Source organism: Thrips palmi, unplaced genomic scaffold, assembly GCF_012932325.1.
Source record: "Thrips palmi isolate BJ-2018 unplaced genomic scaffold, TpBJ-2018v1 HiC_scaffold_5, whole genome shotgun sequence".
Lineage (NCBI taxonomy): Eukaryota > Metazoa > Arthropoda > Insecta > Thysanoptera > Thripidae > Thrips > Thrips palmi.
This window is the reverse complement of record NW_023144632.1, coordinates 2,009,571-2,021,891: the sequence shown is the minus strand read 5'-3', so window position 1 is coordinate 2,021,891 and position 12,321 is coordinate 2,009,571. Positions and strand designations below refer to the sequence as shown.

Sequence of the window (12,321 nt, the reverse complement as noted above, 5' to 3'; positions counted from 1 at the left end):
CTTGCAAGTAACTCAGGACCACCTCGGGCAATTTATGCAAGCGCCAGGACAGCGCAGCAGGGCTGCCACTATTCATTTTTGCGAAACTCGCCTTTTGGTCGTCTTGCAGCTGTCTTGGTCACACTCTGTGACTTGCATAAATTAAGGAACCACTTGAAAGTGAGAAGTGACCACCCCGGGCAATTTATGCAAGCGCCAGAACAGCCCTGCAGGGCTGCCAACATTCACTTTTGCGAAAATCGCCTTTCGGTCGTCCTGCAGCTGTCTTGGCCACACTCTGTGACTTGCATAAATTGAGGAACCACTTGAAAGTGAGAAGTGACCACCCCGGGCAATTGATGCAAGCGCAAGAACAGCCCTGCAGGGCTGCCAACATTTACTTTTGCGAAAATCGCCTTTTGGTCGTCTTTGAGCTTCCTTGGTCACACTCTGTGACTTGCATAAATTGTGGAACCACTTGTAAGTAACGCAGGACCACCTTGGGCAATTTATGCAAGCGCCAAAACAGCTCTGCAGGTCTGCCAAATTCAATTTTAAACCATTATAAGTATTTGTCATTAAAATAATTAGGTTGAGAGGTGCTCCTACTACAAAGTTTGTTTTAAAATGGTGCTGTCTCCCTCAAAAAAGATAAGGGCTTGACTTGTGCAACTAAAGTTTATGATGTAAGCAAACCGGTAGTCTTGTTTATTTATGAGGAAATCATTAAAATATTTCAAAATGCTACACGCAAGAAAAATTAATATAACTTTCTCTTACCAATCAAGAGTAGAGATTGTGAGCTTATGCTTACTGCATCATTGCATAGTTTTCAGTAAGCATCCGGTAATGTTGTAAATATTAATACCGTCTGCTCCCGTGTAAATAGACTCATAGTTTGTCTTTCATAAGTTGGCTACACTGTTTTACTGTAAATATGCATTGACTGCCAATAACACTGATTATAAAATTAAGCCCCCTGGAATAAATCTGTTCTTTTGTTTGCTGAATCTATCGAGTACGTTACTCTCCCAGATTCACTCGCCACGTGATTGACAAGCACCCTGCTGCAGGTTATGGGCCCAGAACTCAACTCTACCGAATCTGTGATTGTTAATTGTACCTGTATTTAGTTTTAATTTTATTTGCCTTGAGATCTCTATTTTATGTTCATTTTAATTTATCTTTTGTTCACTTCACTTGTCGTGGTTGTAAATTCCTTCTTTGCATTGTATAACGGTAAATTCAAGCATTAGTTTTCCTTTGCATTGTATAACTGTAAATTCAAGCATTAATTTTTCTTTGCATTGTATATCTGTAAATTCATGCTTCAATTTTCTTTGCATTGTATTAAAGTTTGTATCTTTTCTGCATTTCCTTGAAATGAGATGAGCCCGTTACTTATTAGCACACATTATCTAAAACAAATCTAGTTTTAGAACAAGAGTGCAACATTCTTTTTGTTTTGTATAACATCCAAAAACCCTGTTTTTTAAGTAGATCAAGTGTGCTTATCTTTAGCCTTGTAATTTACAATGAAAATAATTCGGTTTTGAGCAGTTAATTTCTCTTGCAAATAATTTTGCACAGTTGATCGGGGATGGCTCAGTTCGCCTCCTGGCAAAGGGCCGACACAATTAACTATTATTTAAAACTATTAAAACCTATTTTTTTTCTGTCGGGGGGCGGAGCTCTGGTGATGGAGGAGACACCGAGCTGCGTCAAAGACAAAAAAATCATAAATAAATAATTAAAATATTTATTTTTAGTTTCTTTTTAGTTTTTTTTTATTTGTGATCTCGCCGAGTGACAGGCCCTCTCGGGCGCCCGCCCGAACCTCCCGGATCCCCCGCGGAAGCGACTGCGAGGCTACTGCGGCAGTGGTATGAGAAATTCATCAGTCAGCGCCCCGGATGTCAGTTTGGTGAGTGTCCGGCGGGCTTTTTGAATTCGTACTGTCGGCAGCGTATCAGAAATCGATGCCGCGGTGCGTTAAAATGGGGCGGGGGGGGGGGGGGTCGACTTTTGCGCGCCCAGTGGGTTGCAAGACATGAGTGTAGAAGCCTGACAATTCCATTAACGAGGCCCTTGCGACGAGCCTCTCCTGTCAAACTGCACGGGGAACTGTCGTATGTTCCAATGCAATGTCGGGAATAGAGTAAAGGCCGATCTTTTACAAACGGGCCAGTCCGTCTGCAGGCGGTCTGCTAGACAAGCCTGAGATGCTGATGAGCATTTGGTTGCCTACACGTCGGCGCAGCGAGGCAAAGTCACTCATTTCTTCATTTCAGTTTTTTTTTTTTTTTTTTTGGCGAGGGGATTCCCCGCATGCGGATGTAGGGGGATTGCTGTCAAGGAAGCAGTTTCAGTGCTGTTTCATTGGCGTGGTTTTTGAAATGGCTTCTCATGGAGATGCGTTCGGAGGCCCGAGGCGAGCTCAGAGAGTCCTCCTGAACGAGTGCCGAGCATGTGTAGACGTAGGTACCAGTCAGTGCGGTTAGCACATGCGCGGTCAGCGGGCAGTGTGGTGGCAGAAGAGGCAGCAGCGGCTCCGCATCCGTAGCATCCCGAGCCACCCTCCAGGACCAGGCGGTCATCGCGGGCAGCCTTGGGCAGCCTTGGGCAGCCTTGGGCAGCCTTGGGCAGCCTTGGGCAGCCTTGGGCAGCCTTGGGCAGCCTTGGGCAGCCTTGGGCAGCCTTGGGCAGCCTTGGGCAGCCTTGGGCAGCCTTGGGCAGCCTTGGGCAGCCTTGGGCGGCCTCTGGGAATCGGGGGAACGAGGCCGACCCCCATTTGCGCCGCACACCTGGCTGACTTTGGGGGGCGAGAATAAATGCGTTGTGCACGTGGCGGGATTGGCCTCGAGATTAGCCCACTTGCGCTGGGTGGAGGACGGCCGGCCGGTCAGCCAGCGGACACACGGACGCGTGGCCGACCAAGCCGGCCAAGCCGAGCCGAGCGAGCGCACCGATCACCGTCAGCGGAAGTTCCGTCGTGGTGACAGTGCAGTTTGGTGACAGTGCAGTTTGTTTTTATATTTTTGATCGATCAATGGCTGGATCAATGACTCTTACCCTAACAAGCAAGGGAGGCGAGTGCCTCAGGGGGAGGGAGAGAGAGGAGAGAGAGAGAGGAGAGAGAGAGAGAGAGAGAGAGAGAGAGAGAGAGAGAGAGAGAGAGAGAGAGAGACTTGACTTCGCTTTGCTGCAGGTGTCTGGCATGTACGATTATCTTTTTTATGTTGGAAGTGCCTTAGTCTTAGCGCCTAACACCAACAGGGTAGGCAACCAGCTTGACAGATCGGCGCAAATAGGCATTTTGTAGGGTGCCCCCGACTCCCTTAATCAAGCCACTTATGGGCCGGCCCCGGCGCTAATGGTCACTTTCGTGAGCCACTCAGGTAGACGCGGCGCAAACGTGGTGAGTCCGGGAAGGACGCGGAGTACGTGGAGGCCGGGTCGGTGGAGACCGCACCGGACCCGCCACCGCCTCGCCGCGGCGTCCCACTCCAGGACAAAGCCATCACCGTGGGCGTCGCATACGCACTGGCGCAACTTGTCCTACCTGTCGCCATGAACGTGACAAACCGCAGTGGAGGCTCTAGATGTGATTTGGGTGATGCGAGGCCACTCATGAGACGCGTGATCGATGAACATCGCAATCCAAATCCTTGCCCGCGCTGTAGCAGCATTACCTCGCCGGCGGTGTTCTCGCGAGGACCCAGAAGCGGCTCGCCTTCCAGCCACTGATATCGCCATTCAACATTATGAGATTGTTTCTTGTTTGTCACCGCGGCCCTAACCATGCCTGAGCATCGGCTCCGTAAGCGCCTGCAAAGGCAGGGTAGGCCGACCCGCACAACACGCGTCGGACTGGTGGCTGGCTGGCTGCCTACCCTGACGGCTCTCGAGTTCATGGTCCGTTGACGGCGAGGTCTTGCGCTGGCCCGGCAGCTTTCGTGCGGTGGAGCGCGCACTAAACCTGATTACCGCAGCCTCTTTAAAAGGAATTTCTTATGTATAAAGCCTTTCTGCGGAGAGGAAACCTACTGTAACATTTTGTTCACACTGATTGTGGGAGTGTGCAAGATTTCTGCTGCATCTGCCGCGTGCGCTGCCTACTTACAGGAGTATTTGCCACCTCAATGTGGAATGTGTTCAAATTTTCAACAACGAATGTGGGAAGTCCGCCCCCCCCCCACAAACACACACTTTTCGCTTTACTCCCATGTACTACCTTTGTAAAGCTATGTGGGAGGGCCGGTTGGCCAATGGCAAGGGCCCTCGTCTTCCTGCGCACCGGCTTCGAGCCTCTGGACTAGGCCAGGCTTTCGACTCCCCGAGAGGCTGCCTGCCTAAGTTTCGGGGGCTCGCGGTGCGCTGGTGAGTGGGAGCCCAGGTGAGTTCCTCCGCCCGTACTTCGCACATGTCGCTATTACGCACGCGCGGTCTGAGGGCATTCCTTTCCTTCCGACTGCACTCTATCCGCCTGCCTCGCCAAGTAAGGCAAACTGGCTTCAATACGCTGTTTTTGCATGTTCCGCAATGGATGTACTCAAAGCGAGGACGCCTCGTTGGGCATCCGTGCGTTATGCACACCGAAATGCACATGCGCCCTGGGTGCCATGAAGGCATGGCAGCGGGCCCAGCAGGGAGGAGGTCACTGCTTTTCTTGCGCAAGGACTGTGGAGTGTCTCTACTCTGCAGCCTGTTGACTAATTCCGAGAATCGTTTTAGTCGCCCTGTCGCTGTCGCACTCACTGGGCGTCACGTGTAGGTGCGAGAGTGGCGGAGCGACGAAAACGACTCTCGGAATCAGTCAGCGGGTTCGAATACCGTTCAAAGAGAAGAGGGTTAGCTCTTCCTCCATTGCTGTTTTGCACTTGTGTGTTTGCCCCCCACTGCTTGGTCCCGCCCGTCACGTTTCCGCGATGCTTTTAAAACTTTCTACTGTTTCAGGGAAATGCTGGTCACTCCCTGGTCTGGTCAACTTTGGCTCTGCAGTGAGGATTGGCGGCGACGCGGCTGGGGAAGACGAGAGGTGCCTCGGTTCACATTCAGATGCAGCTCTCCCCAGACCACCCTCTGCTGGGACGCGTTATCTCGAGACGAGAAGAGTACCAACAATTCACAGATTCAGATGTGGTTTTGTGGAACGGTGCCGGGAATCTTCCTCCGACACATCTTGCCTCGCTGGTAAGCAACCCGTTCGAAATACAGACACTGAGCGGCCGGGGCTGCATCAGGAGTGCGATCCCGAGGGTCATTTTCTGTCTCTGTCTCTCTCGTTTTCATGGGTTGTTTCCGGAGAGAGATGGAGTGACGAAAACGATCCTCGGAATCGGACTCAGGTCTGCAGGCCTGCGAGCCTCCGCCAGCATGACTGAGACCCTGGTAAGTTTGCTCACCACAAATTTGGCAAGCCGCGTTTTGAATGCCAAAAAAGACGGCAAGCTTGGGTCAGAAACACTCCCCAGCTGGCCGAAATTGGGAAAGCTTTTGAAGATTTCTGGTCAATACTTGCCATGGCAATCAAAACGACTTGACAAATTTGTGGGCAGCAAACTTGCAGTGAAGCATGGGGACTGACCAGAAGCAGATGTGCCTTCCTCAGCGCCCGGCAACTATGCATTATCCCAAGCCCGGCAGGCATGGAGGTGGCGTGGGTTGCATACGCCGCAGGCTGAAGTGCGAGCGGAGCCGCCCTGCAGCCGAGCCAAGCCGAACCAGCCAGCAAAGACGAGCCGAGCCGGGCCGAGCCGAGCGCTTTCCGATGCCGAGCCGAGGCCGAGCCGCTCGGCCCGAGCGGAATCCGACTTGCCGGATCGGTTTTCCTATGAGAAATATGTTATTCTCGCGCCTGGGCCTGAACTCATTATTTCTCATGCCGCTGGCCCCTCACGCATTGTTTTGTTTACTTCGTGGAATGAATTTGGCAGAATGCACTGGCAGAATGCAATGGAATCTTTTCTTGTTGTCTAAGTTATCTTTCGTGCACGAGTGCATATTTATGATTCATGTGTTGTACCTCTCAAGCCGTGTCGTTGTGTTTGATGAAAATAGACTCAAAGCGTGGCCGACGCGTTCCTGGGTCCTAGTGCAATAGGCTCACCTAACCCTTTCTAGCTATCTGTTTCCTGGTCACTAAACGTTTTTTTTCTCTAACAGTGCCATGAAATGGGACTTGCGGATCTGCCACTTGATGCCTTTCGAACTGCTGCTGCCTCGGCTCCCGGCGCCTCCAGTCAGCAGGAATTTTCAACTTCGGGATATCAGACGGATCAGCTTGTCTGAAGTTATTGTTGTCGGATGGGCCTTGTATCAAGATAAAGTAAGTACCTATTTCAGTTCAATGCAGTCATGTTTCTTTCTCTTTAGTCCAATAACTGTCTTTAGCACTGTCTGTGAATTTTCTATAGTTTTGTCTCTTTAATCATGCGTTCTGATTACAATTGGTTGGAAGAATGTCTGCAGCAAGCTAACAAATTTGGTGTTTGTTTGTTTCCACCTTAAGGTGTCTAAGATGATAACAAGTAATTAAATAAACATCAATGGATGGATATTATGGTGCAATCAGTGAACCCTGTCCTCGCCGCCCTCAAAGGAAAGGTAAACAGCCACAGCCCCACTGGGGGCCTCATTGTCCGAGTGCTGTTCCGGTGCGTTATAAGGGTTCGATCCTTTGTTTTGCTCGTTGTTTCGAGGCTGTTTGCCACACTCATGATGGCACCAAGAAAAGGCCTACATAGCAAAGGGTCGCCGCAAGGACAGGATTCACTGAATGGGCCATACATCACTTGCCTCAAGAAGTTACACTACCTTTCCCATCTATTTCAGTATAAAAAGTTTGTTTCTCTTGTTTTTTTATTCAAATTATTGTTTTTGAGTGGTCAGCATGATTGCCCCAACATCAATCCATTTATGGTATTTATTTAGTTGCCCTGTATATTTTGCCTTCAAGGCAAGTGGTGGAAATACGTCATGGTGTAGTAATTATTAATTTTGTAGTATATTAGTCAAATTTACACTATACATTATTGAAAGTTGTCATCTCCTAAGTATGAGAGTAGGTTGCCTTGCTGGGCATATTGTCCCAAATTTTGTGAACGTTGAGGGCTACAAAGTGAATCCACTTTTCATGTGTTTGCAGGGTGGCCCTGCACAACGACTGTCTTCATGAGTAAGGAAAGCCTCGGAACAGAAACTGCTTTACCATGGGTAGAAGAGATATGGGTTTGATAATTTAAGCAGTGTATCTTTCTTACATTGGTTTTTTGACTATCATCAATTTCCTCAACAATAACCATTTCAAAGTGACGTTGGTGCTAGCCACAGTCATAGTAACTCTGTTTACAAATGTAATGAAATGTATCTCTCTAATGTGTACTTTAGTTTATTAGGCTCTTTAATGGACAACTCTAAAGCACTAGTTGGAGCGGTGCTGTCCATGTGCACAGTCTTCCATTAATTGCTGTGCCTTATCCTGCTAGGTGTGGTAGCAGTGAGAATTTCATGTTTCTTCTAGCCAATGTGGTGCGTCAACGTGGTTTGGTTCAACGTGCAGATACATGGAGACCATTTGGAATGTGCCAACAAATGTTTATGAAAATCTTTGTCTGATAGGTTTAAGATAGGAGATGTGGCAAAAGGACAAGTGTCTCAAGTGACTCAAACGTGTCTCATGGAGCATGGTTTGCTTAAGTTTCTTCCACTTGCTTTCCTATCCGCTTTTCATTCTGAAATGTTATTTTTGTTCAGTTGCTTTATTTACCTGTGGCTTTTGCCTTTTCTGGAGATGGTTCATGGTTTTGTTGACCATTTTTTGGCATGGAATTTGTAAAGTTGATGGTTTGAGCTGTTGACCTTTGATAGTTTGGCTTGATGTGTGTTATTACCACTACAAAAGGGTCGGGGGCCTGTAACTCTCTGAGCTAAATTATATGGCGGTAAAACGCAATGTTGAACCGACTCGTACCAATTAGAACATTTTAAAATAATTTAACTGTTAAAGGTGGGAGCCATTGGAAACAATAACATCATCTATTGGTTAAATAATTTTGCCTCTTAATGGGACCATAATTATTTTTAAAAGAATCAGGTTTCGCACTGAACATTAAAGCTGGCATGAAATTGTTCCCCAAAAAGGGTTCCCCATGTCCTGTCCAAAGTACCAGAGTTACTAACCTGTCCGGCTGTCAGACCTGCTTTCATGTTATGCATGATTAAGGTTCATTTTGGTTTCTATGCTGCTTTTCCTAAATCTTTAGCTTACATTGCAAGGTTCGTGTCGTGCATATTCTCTTGTCCAGGATTTCCTATTTAATAGTCTTGCTGGTAATTCTATAATGTTGCCATGGCCTTAAAGAAATTTCTCTGTTAGAATGAGTTTAGGATGAGTGTATTTTGTCTGGTTTAACCCTAACTAATTGCTTTAAATTTGGGTCATTTTCTATTTTGTAGTGACACTGAGTTCTGGCATACAAATTATTTATCACTTCATGTTGAGGTTTGAAGTAATCAGTCTATATTTCTTTGAAGGCTGGATGTGATCTTGTGCTTTCCTTTGAGTTTTACCACCTTTTGCTTTAGATGTTGACTTTAAATGAGACCAAGTCCGAATTTTTCTGTTAAGAGAGTTCCAACCCTGAAGATTTGCAAAAACACTGTATTTTGTTCCACTTACATGTTTTAAACATTTGTTTACCTAGAATATTTGATGTGATACCTGTAAGTTGTTGAAAGTAGAATAGAATATGTGTACTTCGCAGCCAAAGGAACATTCGTTGATGCACTGTAAGCATAGACAGACATACAGCTGCTTTGGTCTGTGTGAACGCCCTTTTTCAAACTCTCATAGATTGCTTTCTGTGTAGACTGCCCTTGGATTGATCTCAAAATTTTCTGGAGTATTGTAAAGTGTCAGTCACATGATGCCATGGGAGCCTATTCCAATAATGTTATGGTCTTTTGTCAGTTTATATTTTTGGAAACAAAAGTTTTACTGCATTTGAATATCTTGTCTTTGTGAAATATTTAGGAACTCTCCCTATCCTAGATTGTAATTAAACAAAATGTATGTTCCATTTACCAAGGCATTTTCTAACTTGGATCTTCCAATGTTTTCAAATTTTGTCTTACTGTTTTGTGTCTTTTTATGACACACAAGTCCTGATTTCTCCTGTTTGTTAGTTTGTGTTCCTGTTATTGAAAATAAAGGCAGTTGCTTAAAACCAATTAAGATTTTTGCCTTATATCATCCCTTTGTATCTTAAGAACTCTCTTACTGGCTCATGTGTGATTCAAAGCCACATTTGGCGGAGTTCACTGATGTCCAGGAATAGTAGGGTAAATATAGCACAAAGAATTAATGCTACAAAATGATTGGCTGTATTGCAAGAAATTTAAGTATTTTTTCATTAGATACATAATACCATCGTACGAACCAACATCCACAAACCAATATCAGACAAGAAATTAAAGTATTGTTTTTTAGATACAGAATACCATTGTACAAGCCAACATCAGACAAGAAATGAAAGTATTGTTTTTAGATACAGAATACCATTGTACAAACCAACATCCACAAGCCAATATCAGACAACATAATTGTTTTTTAAGATATAGAATGCCATTGTACAAACAAACCAACATCCGCATCAGACCCAAACAAAAGACAACAAAATTAGTCAGATTCATCTTCCGATGAACGGCGGGTCAAACGATTAGGAATCCATTCATGTCTAGTCAAGAGTCGAAGTGCCTTAGCTTTTGTAATATGCAGTCTCTCAGTGGCTTGGTTCATAAGGTCCAACATGTGTTGTGGAACTCTGCTCCCATCACCTGAAATAGAGATAACAAAGAAGAGATCAGACTAAATGCAGCATTTGAAGAGGCACTTGTCATTAGCAATCATTTTGAAAACAACTGTGTGACCCTTCCCTTACGGTTGTGTGTCTGGCCATGAAGGACAAGAGGAGTGGTTATTTAATTTAGTGACGTTTGAATTTTCATGGTTTAAAATTATATGTACTGACTGGTTGGTATAAAAATCTTATTTTAATACCATTTCTCTCTTTGAAACAAAGAAAAAAGACAAACCTACCTCCTGCAAACACATGGGTCCAAGCTCGAATGGTGTCCACATACATGTTTTGATTCATCCTGAGCATGCATGCGGCAGACCCATTCAGGGGCGAGGCAGCGTTAGGCTGGTCAAGGAGCGACCTTGCCGCCTCAAGGATCTGCACCAGTCTGGTTGCAGGAGCCCTAGAGAAATAAGATAGTGAAATACTAATAGCACAGTTTTAACAAGCAATAAAGACGACAGGTTTTTAAACAAAATTGCAATTTCTTACCATTCAGTGGGATTCAAAATGTTCATGCAGACTTTGCCTTCATAAGGACAAATATTTGGATGGAATACCGGAGTTTCAAAGACAACCTAAAACAAAGAAGAAATCATCATAATACACTTTATCATTTACTGTCTTGGTACTGTTCAGAAACATTGGAAAGTATTTACCTTTGGTGGTTTCGCTGGGAATTTATGCAAATCGAGTGTTACCTCAAAGATGCCCCCTTCGAATGGGCTGGATGGTGGCCCCGTGATCACAACCTTAATGTAGTTTAGGTGGTCTCCATCAATCAGTATGTAATCACTTTCCATCTGAAAAGTGCAAATACTTCTTAGAGGAATACATAAAGAAGCTCAGTCACGAAAAGGGACTGCTATGCGGGTGGCCCTTGAGCTTGAAGTGTACAAGCTAAGGTCCAAATATTACCCTACCCTTACCTTAGATATGTCCGTGATATCACGCATAATGCGTCTTTGCATATTAACTGTTGGTTCTGGTGCCATTTTAGCGTTTATAGAGCAAAGGCGAAGATACGTGAGCACGACGAAAAGGGCGGGAGCATGAGAGAGAGAAAGCGACGCTTTTTACGGCCGAGTGAGACGCCTTCTTTTGTTTCGTGGCCCCGATCCAGTTCTGCCAATTCCAAACCGCAGAAATTAAAGAAAAACTGCTCCCTGAAAATCTACGTTAACAACGGCACGTTTAACTTGTGGATGATTTGTTTTCATTTTCGATAAATAGCAGCTTAGGGACGCTTTCGTTACTCTCTACTTATTCCACACCTGTTTTGTTGTACTCCCTGGAGGAGCAGGAGAAGATAAAACGAATAAGAAAAGCTTTTACTGTGTACTGCTAGCAGTATATAGCAGTACAATAACTCAAGATTTCATTTCAATCACCTTTAGTCGGGCAAGGATTAAGTTTCTTTTGGATCTCAAGTTTCTCGGAAATAATACCTTTTTCATTTAAAAAAATGCCGGGAGAAGTTTCCTCCGAATACGAATCGGCTTTATCGGCTGTACATAGAGTTGACTGTGAGTAAGGCAGAGTAAGGTTATTGCCGAATAGAGCTGTCCTCCATCCTCCATAGCCGAAGGCAATCCTGTTTGTTCGTGTTCTCTATTCTAGTGCTGTGTCAGTCGGTTTGGGAAGCAGAGGACTTAAAAGGACATCAATGTTCCGCTTGTGACCATAGTCCCGGGCACAACTTGGAGCTGAAAGATGGTATATATTTATAAAGTATATTTCAAAGTGCTATCCTCACATCTTCATTTTGATTTACTTTGTTTTGTCACATTGCAGTTTCTGCTGGAATATTGTCAAGTGTACAAAGTATCTTTAAGCCTCAGCCACCGGCTGACTTCCTGACTGTGTGTCGTTGTCTGAAGACTGTCGAGCATCCAAGATCTCTTCATGTGAAAATGAAGGCAGCAGCGTTGGGGCTGAGTGTGTCCAATGGCCATTATGGAACTGTCATTAGCAAACTAAAGGATGGACGGCACCTGAAAAGTCCTTGCGCGCAGATCTGTTCAAGATGCGAAATTCCCAAGCTCACCATAGACGAAAGAAACAAGATATTTGATAATTTTTGGAGTCTGACCACCCATGAGCGTCAGTGGATGTTTTTGTTAGGGTCAATTATTTTAAAGCCTCTCAAGAAAAAGTGTGCTTTACCAGGGTCCAAGAAAGAGAAACACATGAGTAGGAGTTATTATTTCCTGATCAATGGAACGCGCAGAAGGGTCTGCAAGACCATGTTTAAAAATACTCTATGCATTTGTGATTCTTGGATTAATAGTGCTCTGTCTCATTTCTCAGGGAGTGGTTTGATCCCTGATATGAGGGGCAGGCACATTCGAAAAAAATCAAGTGTGAACAGCTCTTTCCCAACATCCTGTCATTGCCAGAAGTAAAGCCAGTATTGTACAACACATGCAATACCGTAAAAATTCCTTTTTTTGTATCTGTAGTAAATGGGCCTTTGATCAAG

General features: G+C 45.2%; 2 protein-coding genes across 3 annotated transcripts; one reads left to right on the top strand and one right to left on the bottom strand.

The window, feature by feature from the left end:
- The first annotated feature begins 204 nt into the window (after positions 1 to 204).
- On the top strand, positions 205 to 9,221 carry LOC117650861. 2 transcript variants are annotated; one of them, XM_034394477.1, is made up of 4 exons: positions 205 to 1,903; positions 4,936 to 5,172; positions 6,145 to 6,307; positions 6,491 to 7,118. In XM_034394477.1, exons 1-4 carry the CDS (start codon positions 1,893 to 1,895, stop codon positions 6,515 to 6,517), a joined length of 438 nt encoding a protein of 145 aa, XP_034250368.1. In that variant the 5' UTR covers positions 205 to 1,892; the 3' UTR covers positions 6,518 to 7,118. The 2 variants fall into 2 exon arrangements, with proteins under 2 accessions (XP_034250368.1, XP_034250366.1); XM_034394475.1 differs by lacking the exon at positions 6,491 to 7,118 and adding an exon at positions 7,127 to 9,221 and having other exon boundaries at positions 1,178 to 1,903.
- A 105-nt stretch (positions 9,222 to 9,326) lies between these two features.
- On the bottom strand, positions 9,327 to 10,834 carry LOC117650733 (ubiquitin-conjugating enzyme E2 35-like). The gene is made up of 5 exons (XM_034394324.1): positions 10,769 to 10,834; positions 10,499 to 10,642; positions 10,332 to 10,417; positions 10,079 to 10,242; positions 9,327 to 9,816 (listed from the first exon to the last, which is right to left on the bottom strand). Exons 1-5 carry the CDS (start codon positions 10,832 to 10,834, stop codon positions 9,659 to 9,661), a joined length of 618 nt encoding a protein of 205 aa, XP_034250215.1. The 3' UTR covers positions 9,327 to 9,658.
- Positions 10,835 to 12,321: the final 1,487 nt, after the last annotated feature.